This window comes from Hemitrygon akajei, chromosome 29 (assembly GCF_048418815.1).
Source record: "Hemitrygon akajei chromosome 29, sHemAka1.3, whole genome shotgun sequence".
Taxonomy (NCBI): domain Eukaryota; kingdom Metazoa; phylum Chordata; class Chondrichthyes; order Myliobatiformes; family Dasyatidae; genus Hemitrygon; species Hemitrygon akajei.
In genome coordinates, this window is record NC_133152.1 from 29,176,263 (window position 1) to 29,199,943 (window position 23,681).

Genomic DNA, 23,681 nt, shown 5'->3' on the forward strand with positions numbered 1-23,681 from the left:
TGGCACCTCAACTCACCGCATTCAATGAACAACCAGTTGTCTGGCAGAGAGTCAGCACGAGCCCGAAGATAGAAGAGGTGACCGTTTATTCTATAACCATCCCATTGTATAACTGAGAACAACATTGCTAATCAAGTACCTACAAAGTGTAGCCAGTCGTGGAAAGTAGATTTCAATAAAAATGAAGCAAAAGTAAAAAAACAAATTCTCTGTGACCAGCACCAAGATCTCCACGGTACCCCGCTTGCCCCGTCTAGGTAAATTTCTGGTTTTAATTATTCTATTTCCCTTTGTTAGACCTTAATTGAAAAGTTGATAAACTTTTCCACCTTTATGCTCTTTTTTAAAAAAATACTCCTTACAACAACTGTCTGACCAAGGATTTCAGCTCCTGTCACACTATCACAAGTGGCTTGGTCTCAAATTCTATTTGATGATAATGTCATGAAACCCCTTGGGCACTAAGCCAATGTAAATGGTTGCTGTCTCCTAATCTGCACACAACGAGCTCCACAAACAGCACGGTGGTAATGGAGCAAAAAATCAAACTGCTAGAGAAACTCAGCAAGTCAGTCAGAGTCTGAAGAGGCAGAAGAATGATTGATGTTTTGGGTCAAGACTCCGAAAGTGACTCCAAAACTTTGACCTCCTCCTGCTTCCATAGATGCTGCCTGACTTGCTGAGTTCCTAGAAAGTACAACGTCTGCAGACCTGGATGCCGGCATGGTGATACTCATCACAGAACATTTATTTGGTGGTGCTGGTTGAGATGCAATAGGCAAAATGTACTGTTGACCTAGAACACCTAACATGTGCAGACAGAAATCCTGCCAACAACCACCACCCTTACCCAAAAATACCAAGTCCAGTTTAAAATCTTCAAGTGATACATCAGGTTTCAAGACAGTTCTGTAGCCTGGAGCAGGTTACAATTGGCCCACATGAAGTTAATTATCTTCCAAGGCAGTCTCTGCAAGCTGCAAGTGTTTGAATGTGCTTCCCAGGATGGCCTTTTAGTCACTATGATTTTCCATTTAGCCTGACAACACTTGGCAATTACTGCACTGATCATTGGCTTAAACTAAAAGACAGGTGGAATTATTCCAAGAAGGTAGGAACAGATTTTTATGGTCCAGTAAAGGGATGGCCCGAGTTCTTATGCATCAGATATTGTTTGTTCATTACGTGCCATGTCGTATGATGTGGGTGATCATGCTCTTTCCATGACCATGATTGTTCTTGGCAAATTTTTCTACAGACGTGGCTTGCTATTGCCTTCTTCTGGGCAGTGTCTTTACAAGACGGGTGACCCCAGCCATTATCAACACTCTTCAGAGACTGCCTGCCTGGTGTCAGGGGTGGCACAACCAGGACTCGTGATCAGCACCGGCTACTCATGCGACCATCCACCACCTGCTCCCATGGCTTCACGTGACCCTGATCAGGGGGCTAAGCAGGTGCTACAGATTGACCTGCACGCTAACAGAAGGAAGGAATGTCTTTGGTAGAGACATATCTCCACCCACCACCCTGGATCATATATTGATTTAGGGCAAAAAACTATGTAATACAGTTGAGTATCCCTTATCCGAAATTCCAAAATCCAAAATTTTTTTTGAGTGCTGACACAAATGTACAGGTCTCTGAGCACCACAGATAATTCTGAGAAGTGACCTTACATATGTAATGAACAGAAGTTAATGAAAAATAGAAAAACACTGCATAAAGTGAAAATGAAGATCTCGATCGTGATTTGAAAGAGTGGATTTGTTCGCTTCAGAGTGAACATATGCCGCTTAATCGTGAAACAAGCAAGTATCTATCATGACAAACTGGAAATTGAAGGTAGTTGTTTCATGCACAGAATTATTAAAAACAATAATTTTGCTGTGGAATGGGTGGCTGTGTGAAGTTGATGGTGGAGACTGGAATCTGGTAATAGACGTGGTTGGGGGCAGTCATTCAACTGTGACGGTCTGCGGAAGACCCAGCTCCATCATGGCGGACTGCGCTCTGACTGCTCACTCTGTGACCTTCACACCAGCTGGAACTGAGCTGTATGCACAAAGTAAATGGGTTCCATGTATAAACTTGGGTCCCATCCCATAGTCCCATCATTTCACGGATACATAAATTCCAAATTCCAGGAGAATCCAAAATCCAAAACACTTCTGGCCCCAAGCTTTTCGGATAAGGGGTGTTCAACCTGTACTATGAAACCAAAAACGTACAAGTCCTTTCTGCATTAGTAGTGCCCCAAGTTCACCAAAAACCACAAAGCTGATTAAATGTCATGGGAATCTTTCTAATTAAATCACAAATTGAGGGGTATAGATAGAGCTCTACATGTTGCTAGCCACACCAGTTATATTGTATTTATACATTAATTAGACTTTTAAGATATTCTTTCTAATTAGTGAAAGCAACTAAAATAAAACAAAAGTTCACATCAAGTCTTCTGTGGTAACAAATTAATCTTTTACTAACAATAACTTGCAAGTCACCTTTACTACAAAACTCTTTACAGGATCTATCTAATTAAATATGACAGCAAGTCACAGAGACATACAACACGGACACAGGCCATTCAGCCCACAACAGCCATGCTGGACAATGGGCACCCATCCACACTAATCCTGTTTTCCAACACTTAGTCCATACCACCCCCCCCCCCCCAATGGCAAAGCAATTCACGTGGTCATTGAGAGATTTCTAAAATGAAGAGACTCTGCTTCGACCACACTTTCGGGCAAAGCCTTCCAGGAACTTGCCACTCTCCGGCTTTGAAACGGTTCCCCTCGTGTCCCCTCTGAATCCTTTCCCCCGGTCCTGAATCAACATCTTCTTGTCCACCTTTGTTATGGGGAAAAGTTTCCTACAGTCTGCTCTGTCTTTACCCCTCAATTTCAAATAGCTCCGTGACAACCCCTCATCACTCAGGTAGAACATATCTAGTTTCTCCAGCACCCCCTCGTAACTGAAATGCTCCATTCAGGCATCTTGGTGAATCACCCCTCTCTCTCCTCTCTAGTTCTACCACACCCTCCCTGTAGTGTGCACCCATGGCCGCACACAGTACTCCAGTTGAGAACTAGCCTGTAATAAATGTACTCTGTAATAAATGAAGGCCTGCATTTCATAAACCCTCCTAACCATAATGACTGCCTGTGCTGCCACCATCAAGGATTACTGAACTTGTACTCCAAGTTCATTCACGATCCCCAGAGCCCTTTCATTCATGCTATATGCCCTAGCCTCACTGTTGTTCCCAAAATGCATCATCCTCCCCACTTGTGTACCTAGTAAAGTGGCCACTGACTGTACGATAACTAGCAGTACAGGCATCAACATCCATATCCCCTTCCTTTTCTCTGAAGTACACCCGTGTAAATCCATGCCTTTTCCAATTGGTATTTTCCAATTAACCTAACAGGAATAATCCCTTCCTCCCATTACCTCCTTCTTCCTCTTCTTCATTTTTGGAGTCTTGTTCTCTTTCTGTTTCCTTGGTTTCCTTTTTTTCTTCACTTTGGCTGGTTCTTCTTCTGGGAACATTGGTTCACGACTTTCCTCTTCCTCCTCCTCCTCCTCCTCTTCCTCTGAAAATTCAGATGGAAATTCAGGGTTTCAGCGCTGTGTACCATGGTTTAATGCATCAGATTGGAGAACAGCTTACTTCCCACAGATATTAAAAAAACATTTTAAAAATTAAGCAGAGTTAGATTTAAATATAAGAACTTTCAAATGATCTACGATCTAAATTACCCCAGTTACGCATTAAGAAAATAGCCAACAAACACATCAGAAATGAAGACTTTAAGCCCATAAAGCATTATATCTTGCAGGTCTTACAATATTAAAGCAATAACTTCTATTTATATAGCACCTTAGTTGTTATAAAATACCTCAATATCACACAAAAAAAGGGAGCTTGAGGTACAATGAGGGTTAGTTAACATCAGGCAAGTAACCAAAAGCACAATACGGAAAAAGTTTAAGGAGCGTTTTCTAAAGGAGGTGAGAGGCAGACAGTTAAAGGCATTTTAGGACAAACTTCCAGAGGCAAGGGCCTAAATAATTAGGGCTTGTTCACTCATCACACCTACCAAAAGTCAAGTGAGGCACATCAGGGATGACAACAGAGCGAAACAAAGACGTCACGGGGGTTCCCTGGAATGGAACGAGACCGGGGACGGACGAGAAATGGGTGATGTTTTACGGGACATGAAAGCACTGGTGTGATGAATGAACAAGACGGTGGGAGTTAGGAAATGGGCAGCACAGTTTAGGGAATTTCCAGGGAAGGAGGAGAAGAAAATGAGAGTATATAGCTGAAACCAACAGCCTAGGTACAGACCTGCCCGATAGTCATCTTTGAGGCAGCTCATGTCCATGAGAGGGGCAGGACTCACAATTCCATTTAATCCTTGAACAGATAATTCCAGAGTCAGAGATTCATCTTGTTACCAACCAAAAGAAAACTGTAGAACTATTAGCAAATTTTTAAAAAAATTTTTTAAAAAAGCATTTTCCTCCAAGTCACCAAGGAACAACAAAACCCCCCAGAATAGATGGCAGTGAAACTCAGCAATCATTGACCATAAAACAGAACGCACCCAACCCAACCATCAAACCAAATGTCAATGTTGATAGTTCAGATTAATTACCTAGGGCATGGTCTTCTTTATGAACAGCCTGCTGGAGATCCAAATAAATAATATCATCTTTAGGGGAAAGGCATCTGCTCTCCTCCTACAGCTATGCCCTTTGTCCTTTCAGTCTAGCTGAGCCATGCCACAACAACCCCTCACTCAATGACTGAGTAATGACTTCAGTGACTGGAAACTGGAGGCCCATGAGCTATTTCTCACCGGGGTGGGGGGGGGGGGTGGAATCAGAGGTGGAGAGAGTCAGCAATGTTAAAATCCTAGGTGTTATCATTTGAGGAACCGTCCTGGGCCCTGCACTTGAGGATAGCAGTGTCTCAACTTTCTTAGAAGTTTGCAAAGATTCAGCACGTCATCTAAAACTTTGACAAACTTCTATAGATGTGTGGTGGAGAGTACATTGACTGGTTCATTATGGTCTTGTACGGAAACATCAATGCCTTTGTACAAAAAAGGTAGTGGATAATCGCCCAGTCCATCACGGGTATAGCTCTCCCCACCACTGAGCATATCTGCATTGTCACAGCAAAGCAGCATCCATCATCAAGGACCACAACCATCCAGGTCATCTCACTGCTGCCATCAGGAAAAAGGTACAGGAACCTCAAGACCCACAGCACCAGGTTCAGGAACAGTTATTACCCCTCAACCATCATGGTCTTGAACCAAAGGGGATAACTTCACTTGCCCCATCACTGAACTGTTCCCACAACCTGTGGACTCACTTCCAAGGACCCTTCACCTCACATTCTCGATATTTATTGCTTATTTATTATTATTATATTTCTTTTTTTTTGTACTTGCAGAGTTTGTTGTCTATTGCACTGGTTGTCTGTCAGTCCTGATGTGTTTCTTGGATTTACTGTGAATGCCCTAAACTCCGGGTTGTATATGGTGACATACATGTACTTGGATAATAAATTTACTTCAAACTTTGAACTGTCCATGCTGCACAGTGAGTCATAATTAAGGACCAGCACTGTAACGTAGCGGTTAGCGTAACACTTTGCAGCACCAGCGATCGGGGTTCAACTCCCACTGACACCTGTAAGAAGTTTGCACTTTTTCCCCAAGACCACGAGGGTTTCCTTGGGCTGCTCCGCTTTCCATCACGTCCCAAAGACGTGTGCATTAGGATTAATAAATTCTGGGCATGTTATGTTGGTTCCAGAAGAACGGCAACACTTTCAGGCCACCCAGCACAATCCTGGCTGATCTTAATTTCCAATTTTAAATTACCCAATTACTTACGAGTAGTAAAATGTCTGGGTACAGTCGTTCATTTACATTCAAGGACGAGAGGCTGGTCAGATTTTACCCAACTTGAAACCCTTATGTTTCAAGGAGGCCCTTGAAACTCTACTGTGCCAAGTATTGTATAAATGCAATCCTGATTTTCTTGCAAGTATAAACTTTCCATTACACAATAAAATGAAGAAATGCAGCCGGAACCATTAACCTCTTCGAGACACATGAATGAATAGCAAGTTCCAGTTTTGCCACCCCTCATTTAAAAATACAACTTCACTCAATTCTTTAAGTAGTGACTCACAGAATAGTCTGGCCCGAGAGTGGCCAGCTCCTTACAAACAAGCAACCAGTGTTAAAGGTTTCAGGGCTGAATACATTCTAATCCATTAAGACTAATGGAAAGCACGTTTGTCCTAGGGTTCAATGAGATGTGAAATAATGGCTCTGCCACTGTGGTAAAAGCCCCCATAGAGCAGAACCCTCTCCAAGTGTTATCATTATTTACCTTTCCTGTAACTGTGTAATAACATTAGATTATAAAAATCAGGCCATTCAGCCCATTGAGCCCATGGCGAACATTTCCCCCTTCTACCCCATTATCCTGCCATATCCCCATAACCTTTACTCATCAAGAATTATCAGCCTCCACTATAAATATACCCATGACTTGGCAACCACGGCCATCTGAGGCAATAAATTCCATAGATTCACCATCCATTGGCTGAAGAAATTCCTCATGTCTGTCCGAAAGGTACATCCTTATTAGCACGTAGCTGAGTTTGGGAGTAGGTCTGACCGCATCACTTCATGGTGGAGTCTGGGAATTTGCTGCACTTTAATAGGTTGTATTGTTTCCTACTTGGCAGTAGTGGCCACTCTTCAAAAGCATCTAGTTCATATTCAAGTTTATGGTCATTCAACTCTACAACCATAAACATGCATAGCTCCAAATGAAACAATATTCCTCTGCTTCAAGGTGCAAAAGATAGTTCATATAACTCACACACAACACATGAAGTAATGTACAGGCTGGAAGCAACTTAGGATATCCTGGACACACGAAAGTGTGATAGGAACTCAGGACTTCCTTCAAACCAACTTCAACGTACCGTACGGACCATAATGCAAGACAAAAACAAACATGCTGGAAGAACTCAGCCTGTCAAGAGAAACCAGTTAGTGTCTGATGCAAACACCCTTCATCAGAAATGAAAGAGGAAGTAATCAAAGCAGAAATTAAAAGAGCAGGTGGCAAAAGCAATGGGTGGAACAAAAAGATATCACCATTATCAGTCACAGGTAAGAGGAAGTCCGAGCCACACACACAAAGTGCTGGAGGGACTCAGTAGGTCAGGCAGCAACTATGGAAATGAGTAAAGAGCCAATGTTCTGGGCTGAGACCCTTCATCAGGGCTTGGGGAAGACAACAAGAAGATGAGAAGGAGGAGGAGGAAGAAACACAAGGCGGCAAGTGATTGGTGAAACCGGAGAGGAGGAGGGGGTGAGGTATAGGTGGCTGTGGTAGCAGGTCTGGCTGAGCACGTGGTCAAAGAGCTGGAGGGCGTAGGGAGACTACAGAGGATGAGCAGTGAGAGAGGGAGCCACTGAACACCTGAGGGGAAGAATTAAACTTCTTTACACTGGGCATTGCCAGAAGAGGGTTCACAGCGTAGAAGTCGAATCACAAACACAAGGAAGTCCGCAGATGCTGGAAATCCAAGGAAAGTCACACAGAATGCTGGAGGAAGTATCAAAGCCACTGAATGGACAGTTGGGCTCCCGTGCCTGCTCGATCTGTTTCAAGGACTGGCCAACTGGGACTTGCTGAGGAGGCCAGAATGGGGGTGGGGGGGGGGGGTGGAGAGGCAGGGGAGGAACAGCATGGACAAACATTCAGTACTGATACAAACAGAAAGGTAACTAGCGCTGATGAATTCAACATTGAATACTACAGGCTACAATGTGTCCAAGCAAAAACTGAGATGTTATTAATTAGTTCACATTGTAACCGTGGCCTGATTGTCACAAACTACAGTGGGAGTGGGACAGTGAATTAAAATGACAAACTCGGGTTTGAGGGAAGACACTCCACAGAGTAATTCCCCAAACTGTCCTTGGTTTTTCCAATACAGACGAGACCCATTAAAAACATCGAGTACCGTAGACCAAACTGGAAGTAGAAATGGATTACTGATTCACCTGAACCTCAATCTAACTTAGTTAATTCTGTGAGCAAAGTCACCTCACGTGCCATGAAAACAAACCCAAACACACCCATTTAGCACAAAGATTCAGTGTAGATTTCAAGTACTTCATTAACAGAGAGCAGCAAGCTACCATCAGATGGAGCTGTTCAAATTCAGTGTTCCAAATACAAAGTAACACTCTTATTCAAAGATAGCTGCAACTATTTCATGACATAATGTGCATTGTATTCATATTTTGCAATCAATGGGAGCTTAGAAAGATACAAGGCTAAAGGTAACCCCAGGTAATTTCTAAAGTAAGTACATGTTCAGCACAGCATTATGGGCCAAAGGGCCTGTATTGTGCTGTAGGTCTTCTATGTTTCTAATCAGAGTATTCTTTACAAAGTGAGAGTTTAGACTTTTAAGCTACATATATTTCACTCTCTATGACAGCTATTCCCAGAAATAGGTTAGATATACTATATAAAGTTCTTTCTGTATTGTCCCATCAAGCATCTTTAGAGTATCACAGTAAGAGTTGGATACAAGGTACTCCTGAGTCAAAGCTCACAGGGAAGACGGTAACAAAAAGATACAGAGTAAAGCCCCACTTCATCCCAGGGTTGATACAGCACAGATTGAAGTTCTTTTCACAGTGTTCCACCACACATCGACGTCTGCAAAGCAGACTCGATGAGCCAAATGGACAGTTCTGTTCCTATGTCTTATGGTCTTCCATTCCCAGGGTGGGTACCAAACCCTAGGCTTAGCCCTCACTGTGCAAAGTTCTCAGGCGAGGCTTTTGCACAGCACCGTAGGAATTTTATGTATTGCACTGTGCTGCTGGCTGCAAAAAATACAAATTTCATGACATATGTGAGTGATGACGAACCTAATTCTGATCTGGGTCTCTGTCGTTGACTGAGAGTGGGAAGGGGGCAGGGAGAGGGGAATCACGGTTTGGAAAAGGGGAAGAGGAGGGGAGGGAGTACCAGACAGATTTCGTAACGATCGATAAACCAATCGTTTAAAGTCAAATGACCTTGCCTGGTGTCTTAGGGCTTAGTGAATCGGCACCTGCACCACCCTCCCAGTCCGGCACTCCTTCCCTGCCACCTGTCCCACAGCCCGTTCCTGGCACTCCACCTTTACCATTGCCAATCTTGCCAGTCCTGCCAGACTTACAAACTCGCTCTCTGCTCCACATTGACAAATACAGATCTGTGCAAAAGTTTTAAGCACCTTAGCTATATATGTCCCCAAGTCTTTTGCACAGTACTGAAGTTCTTAAGAAGAGAGCATAGTTGATGGGCTGTGTAAACTCCATATTCCCAATCAATTCTCCTCAGAGGAATACACAGCAAGAAACCCATTCTTAAGTATTCAATATTCCTTCATGAATATTCTTGGCTAAATAACGAAATGAATGAATCCTGAACAGTTTGCAGCTCAAACTGACTGAATTTCTTCCCCTGTTGGGACCTGAGGACTCAAGTTATAGGGAAGGGCTGAACAGGTTAGGACTTTATTCACCGGAGCAGGAGATCTTATAGAGGTTTACAAAACTATGAAGGGTATAGTCAGGGTGAATGCATGCAGGCTCGTTCCCCGCAGCTTGGCTGAGACTAGAGCTAGAGGTCACAGGTTTAAGGTGAAAAGTGAAATATTTAAGTGGAAACTACTTTACTCAAGAGGACGTTGTGAGTTGCCAATGGAAGCTGCAGATACAGGTTCAGTTGTAACATTTAAGAGAAGTTTAGATAGGAACATGGATGGGAGGGTTTTACAGGGATACGGTCTGGGTGCAGGTAGATGGGACTAACAGAAGATCAGACACGACTAGATGGGCCGGGGGCCTGTTTCTCCACTGCAGTACTTCATGACTCTAAACCCTTATAGCCTGTATATCTCAGAGTAGTATATGGTGGCAAATACAGTTATATCCTATTGAACTTTGAGACCCAATCATAATCTTGGTAAAGTTAGTAGGCAGCTTGGAACTCAAAATTCTCATTTAAAGTATTTTTAACTTGCTCACACATGTAATGTGGATGCCAAAGGCTTGTCCACTACTTATCGTACAACTCAACTAACCCCTAATCTGAATGGGCCAGTTTACAGGGTGGCTAACACTCATTGCTACAAGCCTGGAGTCCTCTGTTGGCTAAACAGGTAAGGATGGCAAATTTCCTCTCCTAAAGGAGTTGTGTTTTTACAACAATCCATTGCTTTCATAATTAGCATTACTGAGTCCAGCATTTTAACATCAAGCAATGGTACAAATTTAAGGAGAACATTCAGCCCTCAACTCCTTGAGGGGAGACTTCACTCTGACAACAGACAAAAATGCCCTCTACTCTTCGTGTCAGGTTTGCCAATTCTCTGGGAAACCAGACCTACTTTACCGGATCATTCACATCTTCAACTTTTAAGTTGCCTTAGGTTTCCCAGCTGTTGCAAATAATTCCAAACTTCAAAGTAACTTCATTATCAAAGTGTGTACAGTATATGTCACCATATACTAACTTAAGATCCGTTTTCTTACAGCCATTCACAGTCGGACAGAGAAATCCAATAGAATCAATGACACAAAGACAGACAAAAGTCAATGTGCGAAAGACAAACTGTGCAAATAAATAATACTGAGGACATGATTTGTAGAATCCTTGAAAGTGGGTCCAGCAGCTGCAACAATAACTTATGCTATTGAATCAACAGCCCAGGCTCTGAATCCTACTCCTATAGCCTCATCGTACTGTTATTAGTACCCTTGTGTTCTGCAACTGTAGCAATCCATAGTTTAATAATTCTTTTAAATTTAAATACCCAGGTATCAAATAGCTTCATACAAAGAGGCAAGTAGGGATGGAGGTGAAAGAACATTAACAGAACAGAATTCATCTTGTTTGTAGCCAGTGGCAGACCATATCACACTGAGGTGAATCTTCAATTAACACTACACAAATCTCTCAAGATCATAACTACGTGTGAAGCTGTTAGCTGGTGCATCACTGTGAGGCTGAACTATGTTTATCCTACGCCGCTATCACAGATTCACTTAGCAATAGATCCCTCTAAATGGCCAAGGCTAACACCACAAACTGCTGCTGGATTTCGACGGCTATGCTTTACCTCATGGCTGCCCAATGTCATTAACCAAATATGCCTGAGTTGTACTCCAGACCGTATTGATCGGTAAATAAAAATGAGTACAATACCTCACCTTCAGTCATATGATTGCAATTTACTTGTAAACATGTGAGCTTTAACATCTTTTTAAACATATCTTGGCAAAACGGTGAGACAGGAGAATATGTTTTGATCATTATGGGTTTTATTTCCTTCAGTAATGCTCATTGGTCATCAGCTAAAATGGTGCGTTTCAGAAGTGAAAACACCAGATGTCAGTGCCATGGAAACAACATCACATGGGATGGAATGGGGAGTGGTTTCGATGGTTAACGCGACCAATTGTAGTGACATTTCAGGCTGTACAGGACAGTAACCCAACCAGTATCAGTCAGCTCCAACAGGATAGGAGAGATCGGGCAACTATAATCTGGATAGAATGGGGTGAGGACAAAAGTGAAAGAGCAGGCGGAGGAGGAGGAAAAGGAGAGGTGGAAACAGAAACAAGAGGAAAACAATTAGGCTGCCACCAGTCAACAAGTTAAAAAATGTTAGATTTATACAGAATCTTTTGGTACTTCTAAAACATGGCATGAAGACTGAAGGTGCAGATAGAGCAAGAAGTCAACATACTGCAGATAGCTTCTCAAGTCTCCTATCCATTTTAGCTGGATTTAAAACAGAATGAATTCTCCTTAGGAAGAGAATGTGACTGCCGTTAAACTCATAAAATCTAGTCGGCAGTACAGGCAGTATTGGGGTGGGATTCACATGTATGTGGAAAGGTTGGTAAGGGCATTTTTCTACTTTGATACCCTAAGTCAATTAATGGTTTCCTGGTATTCGACCAAGAGCAGCACACACAAATTGCTGGAGGAACTCAGCAGGTCAGGCAGCATCATGAAGAGGATTAAACAGATAACATTCCAAGCCGAGACCCTTCATCAGGACAGATGATCAAGAATTTGACAAACGGGCACCCGAGACAGTGCTGGTCCCCCTAGGCAAAGTGGTGTTGTGGAAGAGCACGGAAGGACAATCAGAACCATTTAAAAATAAAGCGTTCACAACAATTACAATGAAGAAGATGCTGTTCATTGCTACTTAGCCAGAACAGTTAGAGTGAAGACACTCGAGGTCATTGACAAGCAAGGGCCATGTTCAAAGACCCTATTCATCACAGTATTGAGGATGATGAGACTGGTGGGTATCAACTTGCTGGTCTGATTTGCCCCAGTTTTGTTGATAAGACTTAGACTTGGTTGGACAATTTTCCCACATTGGGGGACAGATCCCAGTGTTGCAGTGTACTGGAACAATTCAGGAAGCTGCTCAGCTGGCTCTGGGGGAGGGGGGGAATGTCTTCAACAATGCATCTGGGATACCGTCAGAGCAAACAACTTGTGCACAGCCACTTCCTGAGAGCAGGAGTGAATCAACTGGCTTCTGTGCCACAAAGGATGTTGTACTTTGTACATGGGTGCAAACACTTCACTTACCCTCACTGGCCACTTTATTAGATACACACACACACACACCTGCTTATTAATGCAGATATCAAAATCAGCCAATCATGTCACATCAACCCAATGCATAAAAGCATGCAGACATGGTCAAGAGTTCATTAGTTTTTCAGGCCAAACCTCAGAATGTTGAAGAAATGTGATCTAAGTGACTTTGACTGTGGAATGATGGTTGGCACCGGGCAGGAGGGCTTGATTATCTCAAAAACTGTTGATCTCCTGGGATTTTCAGTCTTTGGGGTTTTACGGAGAATGGTGCAAAAACAAAAAAATCCAGTTCTGTGAGTAAAAAGACCTTGTTGATGAGAGAGGTGAGAGGAGAGTGGTCAGACTGATTCAAGCTGACAGGAAGGTGACAGTAACTTAAATAACCACACTTTACAACAGTGATGTGGAGGAGAACATCTCTGAATGCACAACACATTGAACCTTGAAGTGGATGGGCTACAGCATTAGAAGGCCACAAACATGCACCTAGTGGCCACTTTGTTAGGTACATGGGGTACCTAATGAAGTGGCCACTGAGTGCAGGTCTTTTGAACTTGGCTCCTGGGCCTGCTGTCATTACGCTCAAGAGTGTTCCTGGTGCTTCCTCCCATCTGCACCAACCCCAATAGGACACTTTATCTGCCCACCGCCATCACTGATGAAGTAGGACTCCAGAGCTTTGATCTAATATATTGGTCGTGGTTTCATTTAGCTCCATCAACTGCCTGGTGCTTTCGTCTGAAGTGCACACCATCCTGTGTTATAGCTTCAGGTTCGCTCCTCGTTCTCTGTTGCCTCTGTCATGTCCCCTCTGCCCCTTCATGAACTAGGTTTGAAGGTACTTGTAAAGGAAGAGATATGCCAGGCCCTAAGATTATTGCTTGTGGTGGAGTACAGTTCTGGTGCTAATGAACAATACGGATGCCCTTAGATCCATTTTCAACCATTCCCACTTGAGGTGGTGGTAGCTCCACACACAACGGTGGAGAAACCCAGCAAGTCAGGCAGCACCTATGGAGAGGACAGTCGATGTTTCAGGTCGAGACCCTTCGTCAGGACTAGAAAGGAAGGGGGGAAAGAAGCCAGATTAAAGGTGGTGGGAGAGGGTGAGGAGCACCAGCAGGCTGGTGACAGGTGAAACCAGGTGGGGGGGGGGGGGGGGCAAGGTGGAATGAAGTAAAAAGCTGGGAGGCGATAGGTGAAAGAGATCAAGTGTCGAAGGAGGAAGTGATCGGTGCTCTTTGTGTGAAGGCCGGAAATTTTCTCCATAAGGACTGTCAATGCTCAAATGGAAAGATGCATCCACAACAGATAACTTGGCAAAGGTGAGATCGAGTGTGCTCACCTCTGGTGCGGGATTTCTCATGAGCAGATCAAGCCTGGCAATTTGGAGTCACACAACACAGAAACAGATTCTTACATCCAATTGTGCTTAATTATCTACATTTGGTCCATGGCTTTCTCTGCATTGGTAATTCAAATACTTGTCTAGATGCTACTTAGATACTTCAGATATCCAGCCAGCTCCCTAACATTAGGCGGCAAGTCTACGAGGTTCCCTATCCAAAGTTTGCTGCTCTGAGTGGCCCTTCTGGCGTGTAAGAAAATGGATTCATCAGGCAGATGAAATCAGCAAGAGAGCTCCTTGCCCGAGTTCAGTTACGGATAAAACACTACGGATCCGTAGTCATTGCTGGAGCAACTCAGAGCCGCTCTGGCACCGAGGATGGGGATGAACATAACTGAGAACGAACTCTAAGATTGCTGAAAGCTGTAATTCCAAGTATGGCTGCACCGGAACGTTGAATAATCTGTGAAATAACTCTACTTATGCAGAAGTTCACATGGGAGTCTTTACAGATGTAACTGGCTAAGTGTGCCTTTGCCACAACTAAATCCAATGTCCAATTCATCAAAAACTATTCCTTATGCTTTGTCACAGCATTTTGATAGGCTTGAGTAGTTTGATGTGCCACGTTATGGGGCCCATATTGCTTCAGATCTGGGTTCTCATAATGTCAGATTTCCTTCAATGCGGGACATGAGCAAATCAGGTCAGTTTTCACAATACTGCAGTAATCTCCTGGTGATGGTGACTAATACTATATTTTCCTCGAGATCAGGGGTTCCAAATCATTTCTATGCCATGGACCGCTACCATTAACCGTGGGGTCCGTGGACACCATGTTGGGAACCCCTGTTCTAGATTGTTTCATTAATTCAATTTAGTCAGCTGTCTTGCTGGAATTTGAAGCACAGTGCTGCTGTTCGGAACAAGGTCCAGCAATGTACCTGGGGCCATGGTACACCCAGGAACAACATACAAATTAGAGTTCAGTGCACTCAGCCCTTCCACAGCTAACCTCGGCTCCGTATTCTATCCACAATAACTCTTCACCACCTCGCTGATTAGCGACTTCTCAAAAAAGATTCTTCTTCCATTAATCTACGAGGAAGAGAGTTTCAAAGATTCACAAACTGCAGAAAAAAAGTAGCATTGTTTTTAATCTGTCATAAAGAGGTGATGCCTTACCTATAAATAGTGACCCCCTACTCTGCGATTATCCCAGAGGAGAAAACATCCTCTCCACATCCACCCTGTCAACACTCCCCAGGACCTTATGTTCCCATCAGGAGAAAAAATACAATATATTGTTGTCTAGATATGGTCACATATTGGTGGTTTTATCTAAATGAGGCATATCCTCCCTGCTCTTAAGGCTCATAGTCAGTCTGTGCCCGACAAAGGTTACATGGACAGCTATAAAGAACAAAAATATAGGCACAAAAGCAGATGGTTTAATTCCCCGAACCTGTTGCATCATTCAATGAGATACTTGTCGACTTGTAACCCAAGCCTATATATTCATCTTTATCCCATTCTGCCCATTATCTGAGGTTAGAATAGAATACTCAAAATACATTAAGTTCTTGTATTTCCATCATTTATAGTTCTTCACTATTAATAAAGCACTCTGATCAACCCTGTTTGATCCTGAAAGTGGTGACCTCTCACCCACCCACAATTTGCCAGTTTTGCTCATTTGCTTAACGTACAGTGCATCTTTGAAAATGTAATACTTGCTTATACCTGCTCATAATGCTGTCTACCTTTCTGTTGTTGGTAAACTTGTTTATGAGATTCTTTTACAGGTACAGAATTCTGCAGGCCAGAAGTATAAACAATCCACAGACTTCACAAAGGCCAGTGTAATTCCCACAGATACAAGTGAAAGATCCCTACAAGTGCAGAACAACTAGTGTGCAAAGCCAATGTGAGCAGAAATTAAAACCAGAAGGATGCATGTTTATCAAGATAAAACAGGAGAATGCCGTTCTGAAGAGTTAGCAGTCAAACTGTTCAGGGTAGCAGTTAACACTGGGTATAGTTCTGACTAAACATGACTCATAGTGTTAGTTATTGGTCGGTGAACGACACTGATGCCTCCATGTCAGAAAATTGTGGCTTTGAGTTATCCACTCCAAAGTTCTGGGCAAAAACTCCAACCTGACTCTTTTGTGCAGTAGGGACCAAGCTGTTAGACCAACCCATATTTGAATGAGATACTAAACTGAGGCCCAAATGTCCTTGTTCAAATAGAGCAAACCTAATGGCAAGTATTTGAGGAGCAGACATTATATAGAAGCGAAAGCAAAATGCTCAGGCAGCACCTGTGGAGAGAGATAACCTTTTACAAGAAGAGATAAACCAATTAAAGGTCACTGGCTCGGAGCATTAAGAACACCCATAGATGCTGCCGGGCCTGCTGAATGCTTCCAAATGTGTTTTGGAAAGTTATCCCTGACGTCCTTGTCAATGCTGATGTCTCCAATAACTTTGCACAAAAACACTATCAATTCATTGTCACAATGAATTACCTGAATCTTCCTCCGAGCCAAGTGGCTACCACATTTCCCAAATCCCAGCTAAACTTCAAAAGAATTTCACAGGCTACAAATCATCCTGAGGCATTCAGAGATATCTGTGGTAATAGATTTGATTTCCATTGTTCCCTAGATTTTGAAAAGGTCCCTGCAGATTGGCAAACTACAAATGCAATATCATTTTCCAAAAAGGGAATGAGAAAGATAGCAGAAAGCAATAGGCCAGATACCAAAAATATTAGATCCCATTTTGAAAGGAAGTACGAACAGGACATATATAAAGTTCTAATATGGTTAAGCAGAGGAAACATGATCTTCTACCAGGTGAGTTAAAGGGGATCTAATAGTTGTGGTGCACTTGGTTTTCCAAAGGAATCACACAAAAGGTGACACCACAAAAACTGAAAATAATACTAACACAGACAGAAAATTGGTTAACAGGGAGTTAACAGGGAGTACAGATAAAGGGTCATCTTCAGATTGATAAATGGCAAAGGGCAGAGTACTTCAGCAATTTCCGATCTGTGTTATGGATAGACAAAGGGGGCAAGTGTATTTTATACAAGTTTACTGATACAAAAATTGGTTGGAGAGCAAGAAACTACAGAATGTGAAATTATCCACTTGTTTGATAATTTGCTGGAAAAACTGATTATTTAAACTTTGTGTGATTAATGAATGCTGATGTGAAACGAAAATGTGTCTTCATACAAGAAATGTTAGCACACAAGTACAGTAATAACAGAGAAAAGCAAACAGAATGTGGGCCTTTTCCACAATGGGGATGAACTACAAGAGTTATAGGTATGAGAGTACAAAAAGAATAAATATCTTTTTTTGTTGTACAGGACTTTGGTGTTGCCAGATCTAAGAAAAGATTGGAGTGGGTCCAGAGGAAAGTAAATCCTGGGGAAAAAAGGGTTAACATATAAGAAGTGTTTGAGGGCTCTGGGCCTGTACTTGTTGGAGTTTAGAAGAATGCGGTGGGGGGAAAGGGGGTTCTCATTGACACCTACCAAATGTTGAAAGGCCTAGACAGAATGGATGTGAAGAGGATGTCTCCAATAGTGAGACAGTAAAGGATTAGAGGGCACAGCCTCAAAGTAGAAGGACTTTCTTTTACAGCGGAGACGAGGAGGAATTTCTTTATCCAAAGGGTGGTGAATTTGTGGAGTTCACTGACACTGATGGCTGTGCAGGCAAAGTCAATTGGCATATTTAAAGCAGAGTTTTAGTAAGGGCCTCAAAGGTTATGGGGAGAAGGCAGGAGAATAGGTTTGAGAAGGAAAATAAATCACCCATAATTGAATGGTGGAGCAGACTTGATGGAATGAATGGCCTAATTTTACTCTATGTCTTATGGTGACCACACTAGATGTACTGCAGACAATTTTAGTCTCTTTACTTAAGGATATAGTTGCATTGGAACCTGTGTGGGAAGAATGAGTCGTCTGAGCCTATCTCTCTCATGTTGTCGACTTGTAACCCAAGTTTAGGGGAGACATCAGGGGTAAGTTTTTTTTATACAGAGGGTTGTGAGTGCGTGGAATGACTTGCCAGGGATGGTGGTGGAGGCTAAAACATCAGGGGTATTTAAGAGCCTCTTGGACAGGCACATGGATGAAAGAAAAATGGAGGGTTATGGGGTAGTGTGGGTTTAGTACTTTTTTTAAAGGATTATATGGGTCGGCACAACATGGAGGGCTGAAGGGCCTGTACTGTGCTGTATGGTTCTATGGATTCTAAGGGATAGGATATATTAGCTGTTGCAAGGATGTTTCCCCTATAAGGAAAATACTCATTTAAGACTAATCGAAGAAAGTTTTCTTTGTGTCTGCCATGATCAACTTTATGAAATTCTTGCCTAGAGAGCTGACATAATTAGGTACATTCAATACGTTTTTGTGACTAGCAGAATCGAGGGTTACATGGGGCGGGCAGGAAAGTGGAGTTGAGTTCACTATAAGAACACGTAATCTTTCTGAAAGACAGAGTAAACTTGAGGCATAATACCGCAAACATGAGACAATCTGCAGATGCAGGAAATCCAAAGCAACACACGCAAAATGCTGGAGGAACTTCTGCCTTTACTCAGAAGTTCAGCCTGACTTCCCCCCTTCTTTTCCAGTCCTGAAGAAGGGTCTCGGCCCGAAACGTCGACAGTTCACTCTTTTCCAGAGATGCTGCCTGGCCTGCTGAGTTTCCCCAGCATTTTGTGTGTGTTGCTTAGGGAATAATATGACCTGTTTCTATGTTCCTGTCGGTGTGCAGGGGATGTCCTCCATGCAGTCGCGCATCTGGACATATCATTCATGGCAACTGGTTCTAAATAAAGCTGACTCTTGGGCGAAATATTAACGAAGGTCTTATCACCATCAGTGAAGAGTGAAAATAAAAAAAAGGAAATTTAGCAAGAATGTAACATCCACTGACAGGCAATGGTGTCAAGCAACAGGAGTAATCCTGAGCGATGAAACATCTGAAACAAAAGATTTTTTTTCTCTCTCTGCCTTTTGGATATGCAGTAATTGCTACATTCAGTACCGCTCAACCTAACCTAGCCGATGTCTGCGACTGACCTATCACAAAGCCGGGCAATACTCTCCGGGCCAATAGGAGGGCAAAGATGGAGGCGGGGCTCCAAACATCAGCAGGGTAGGCTGCAGCCGGCTTTGTGACGTCATAATGAGCCTGCTTTGAATAACATTTGTACTTCACGGGAGAGCTGAAGAGATGGGCAGCTAATGGGGCAAATCAGACCACAAATCATTGACTGCAAACCCCAAACTTTTACCCACCCCAGAAATGTCACTTACAAAACTTTTATAAAACTACAGTTTCTGCCCCAAAACGCAATGCAAGAATTAGTAACTAACGGTGCGATATTTCAACATTAAAGCATTCCTCCGAAAAAAAACATCACTCCTACTCCGAAATTGCCCCCCCTTTCATGTATCCAGCAAATGCAACAAGTAAAAGATCACTAAAATTAAAACCCGTGTTGAGATTAATCATTTGCATCTTGAGACTAGAAACAATGATGTTTTCAGACAGGCATGTATACAGTGTGAAAATTGCAGCAAATGTCAACGCAATGTTAATTTATAATTATTGCTGGGGATGGCTATTAAAAACAGAATTACAGGTTGGTGTATTATAAAAAGCAATTACATTGCAATTTAGATATGAATACTGTTTGCTCTATTGATTTATCAATTTAAAAAATAAACATGCAGAATTTCAGAAAAAAATACGCAGATATTATATCAGGAACTCCGGTTTGGCGAATTGTCCCCGTTTTCTTTGTTAATATTCAACGGACTACTTTAACGGCCACTTTCTATTTTAAAAGCGCGGATAAGAATATTTTTCTAAAATTAGCAGAAACAAAAGATCAGTCTTGCGTTTGCATCAACCCATTACTGGCTCCAAACCCCTGTCTGTCATCGGTTCGCATCGAGCACAAAGTGCCGGCGGCGGCTGTAAGGGAGCGGAGGCCGACAAAAAAAACTTGCAAATTAGACCGAGGAAAAGCCCACCGAATCGCGGCTTCCCGCGGCCCTGACTCCCGCTCAGGCTCCTCCATACACTTTCTGCAGACACTCCGGGCTTGACCAAACCCTGAAGTTGCCGGGTTTCCACTGCGGAGCTGTAGTTTCTTTCAGAAATATATGTTCTTATTTACATGTAGAATATAAAAGGGGCTGTTGCCTGGTTATTACTCTAATCTTTTTTGCGCCAACAACTTGAGCATGAAAATGATTATTAATGAGAACCTCATCAGCACCTACCTGGGGCTCCCTCATCGTTTTCCATCCCGTCCTCCTCATTGCCAAAAGATGCCGGCATCATTGAATGTTAAGTTATATATATATATTTGTATTTTGAAGAGAAATGAAGGTGTTGGGAGGGGGTGGTCACAGAAAATTTACATTAATAAATATCCTGAAAAGGAAACATATATTTAAAGGAAGGGGAATGCAAATAAGGAGGTTCTTTTAAAAAAAAACAACTAAATGAATAAAAGACAGGAGGGAGCTCTTGTTGGATATTTTAAGAAGGACAGAAGCGGATGGAGTGACTATATTGACAGATTTGTCAGGGTGAGGTGGAAAAATGGCCGCCACACACCAACAAAAAAAAATCTCCTCAGCCCCCCGGCTGAAAATAATCCAAAAAAAGAGACAGAAAGAGGGGAGAGAAAAAATTGGAACGCACATGCCCAGTTGTGACGTTTCGTCTGGTTGCCCCGGTAACCATGCATCCCATAATTATCCCTAACCTGCTAGTTATGGTAGTAGTTAACCAGTTTTTGGTGCTGGTAGAGTCTGTTGTTTGGAATGGGGGAAGGGAGAAAGTTTTCGTGTCTCTTTCCATTACTAATGAAATTTTCCCTAATTACTTTGAACTTGTTGTGGACACATTTCTATTTAAATGTATAAAATGTTTAAAAATATAGAGCCCATACTGGTTCTATAAATAAATTTAAAAATGCACCATGCAATCATCTGAATTCATCTTCCTGCAAAACTGTTGCCAGATTTTTGACAGATCAGTGAGTGAATTTTCTCAGATAAAATATTGAGAGTAGGAGTCACAGAACACAGAAAATTCTATCATTAGCTAAATGAGATTTGTTTTCTCTGCAGTTTATCCTATAAAATTATTATTGCTAACCCCCCAAAAAAACATGTGATATTTATATTTGTAACTTTAGCACGTGATTATGTTGCAATGTTAAACGTTACTTTTGGTATACCTTACTGAATTACTTAACCAAAATGTTCAATGCATTTGATACAGAATAGATAATTACAGGATCTTAGACTACAGTTTATCACAGGAAAATACCACTGATATTTATGAAGATAAACTTTACAGTGCAAGGTCATTGAACCCAGCAATTCAATGCCTATCACTAACCTTCCATCCTTTTGCTCTCTAGGAAAGCATCTAATTACCTCAAGAACTTACTTGTGTACTTTTTTGGTAATTATTCCACAATTCATTTTACCCAATACATCTAAATTTTTCACTGCCTTTTCACTTTACCCTGAATTTTCTCAGCTTTACCTCTTTGCCTTTTGATAGTTAAGACCCAGGTTACAGTGAATATTCTTTTTCATTGATCAACTGAGGTTAAAGGAGGAATTCTGCAAGCTATTCTGCAAGGAATTCCACTCTCAGATTTCCAGTGAATAAAAAGAGAAACACTGTGGAAGGCTTTTTTCCCTTCTTTCCTCCCTGGAAGGTTTATATAAAAGTATTTTATACAATGATACATCTCCAGTAGGGTTCTGAACGCTGGGAAATAGGAGAGTTATGTGTCATCTGTTGAAATGTTTAAACCTCACACCATTCATGAGAGGTAATTTAGATTTTAAATCAGTATGATATGGAACAGTTAGGCTGATCGTGCATGTGCAAACTCATTATCTACAATCAGGTACACAAAATGCAACAAAAATTGAAAAGATACACTTTAAATCTGTCAAGCAACTGAATGAAATACATTTATAATGATTTTGATTTCTATTTGCTGCACCTCTAATAAAAAGGTACAAATCAAGCTGCTGGAGGAATTCAGGAGGTCAGACAGCATCTGTGGGGGATAGGACAGTCGATGTTTTGGGTTGAAACCAGAATGCCCAGTCCAGATGAAGCTTCTTGATCCGAAACATCAACCATCCATTTGACTACATAGATGCTGAATTCCTACAACATCTTGCTTGTTGCTCCAGATTACACCATCTGTAATCTTTGTGGCTCTAAAAAGGTTTATTTGTTGGTCTTCTTTGTTTAATGGCCCAAAGAACTGAACTTCTCCTGATGGATTCTGCAAGGAAAAGGTAATTGGAAGACAAAGATTTAGATATGCATCTTGCCCTGCTCCAAAATTTCAGATTTTATTTATGTTAATTTTATTTCTTTATTACAATATACATGTTAAATTGACATTGTTGAATGCATAGAGATTCACTGTGGCTATGAACAGTACATGTTAAAGATCTGGATTTCTTTACCCCAGCAGAATTCCCAGGCAATGTCAGTGTTGTGCACATGCCTTGGAGTGTTCACTCATTGTTAGCATCCTGTGGGATTTGGCTACCATCAGTTCTTTTGGCATTTTCTTTATTTGGAACCAGCATTTGTTGCAGGTTGTTGGCAAGACAATAACCCATCCTTAAAGCAAAACTCTTTTCCTCAGATTCAACTAACCCCATTATGTTTCAATTCCCAATTATATAATCTACAGCAGGGGTTCCCAACCTTGTTTATGCCATGGACAATCAACCTTTGACTAGTCCTCCAACCATTGCATTCCAGAGGAAACAGCAATTTAGAATGCATTTGCTGAGGGATTTTTTTAAAAATAAAAGTCTCCTGTTTTATACTGAATTGTTATTTGTAATTTATGGTCAAATCACTGAACAGAAACTAGCTGTATAGTGTTAAGTTCTGATTGCATTTAATTGTCTTAAAAGGTAATTTGGCTTTTAGATCTACATAAATGGATTTTAGAGCATGGGTTGTAGGTAAAATCTCTGACACATTAAGTTAACTGAGTCAGTCAAATCTCTTGACTGGAATAGGTAAACAACAACTCAGAGCATTGCTCTTACTTTCAAGCAGTGAATCCCAAACACGTGCAACAATCAAGGGCTGAGGTCACATTTTTTTTACTGCGTTCTGTGGAGAAAATGAGGCTTGCATCCTATATATTTGTTTGATCATCACAATCTAGCAAGGGTCTCTGTTTTCCTTCATTCATATGCGAGCTTCCAGTTTTTGATGGGATATCACACGATCAGATCCTGTAGCAGGAAAAATAAAGACAACACCCACAAACTACACTCAGGTCAGTTATCTGGAGATACCTGAAAAGCAATGAAAATGATACACGTCTAACTTATTTCTGTTATAGCTGTTGGTGTTCATTTGAGTTTTCTATGTTCAAAGTAAAGTTTTTTTTTATATATAGGCTATTAGTGGCTATGTTTCTCTGATACTTCTTACTGAGGCAAGTTACACCACCACATGAATGCTAT

The 23,681-nt window shown here is 41.8% G+C and overlaps 1 protein-coding gene across 6 annotated transcripts in view; it reads right to left on the bottom strand.

Annotated features, from left to right (window-relative positions):
• chd5 (chromodomain helicase DNA binding protein 5) overlaps window positions 1–20,829 on the bottom strand; it is a 96,494-nt gene extending 75,665 nt beyond the window's left edge. For 2 of the 6 annotated variants that reach the window (XM_073032060.1, XM_073032056.1), the window contains exons 1-3: window positions 20,424–20,828; window positions 4,358–4,426; window positions 3,457–3,599 (exon numbers count right to left, since the gene is read on the bottom strand). In XM_073032060.1, the coding sequence (XP_072888161.1) occupies window positions 3,457–3,599; window positions 4,358–4,426; window positions 20,424–20,484 (273 nt within the window). In that variant the 5' untranslated portion in view covers window positions 20,485–20,828. Of the gene's footprint in view, window positions 1–3,456; window positions 3,600–4,357; window positions 4,427–11,330; window positions 11,356–20,171; window positions 20,300–20,423 lie in introns of those variants that run through there. The other 4 variants (XM_073032059.1, XM_073032057.1, XM_073032061.1 and 1 more) reach the window with 4 other exon arrangements.
• Between the last annotated feature and the right edge of the window lie 2,852 nt (window positions 20,830–23,681).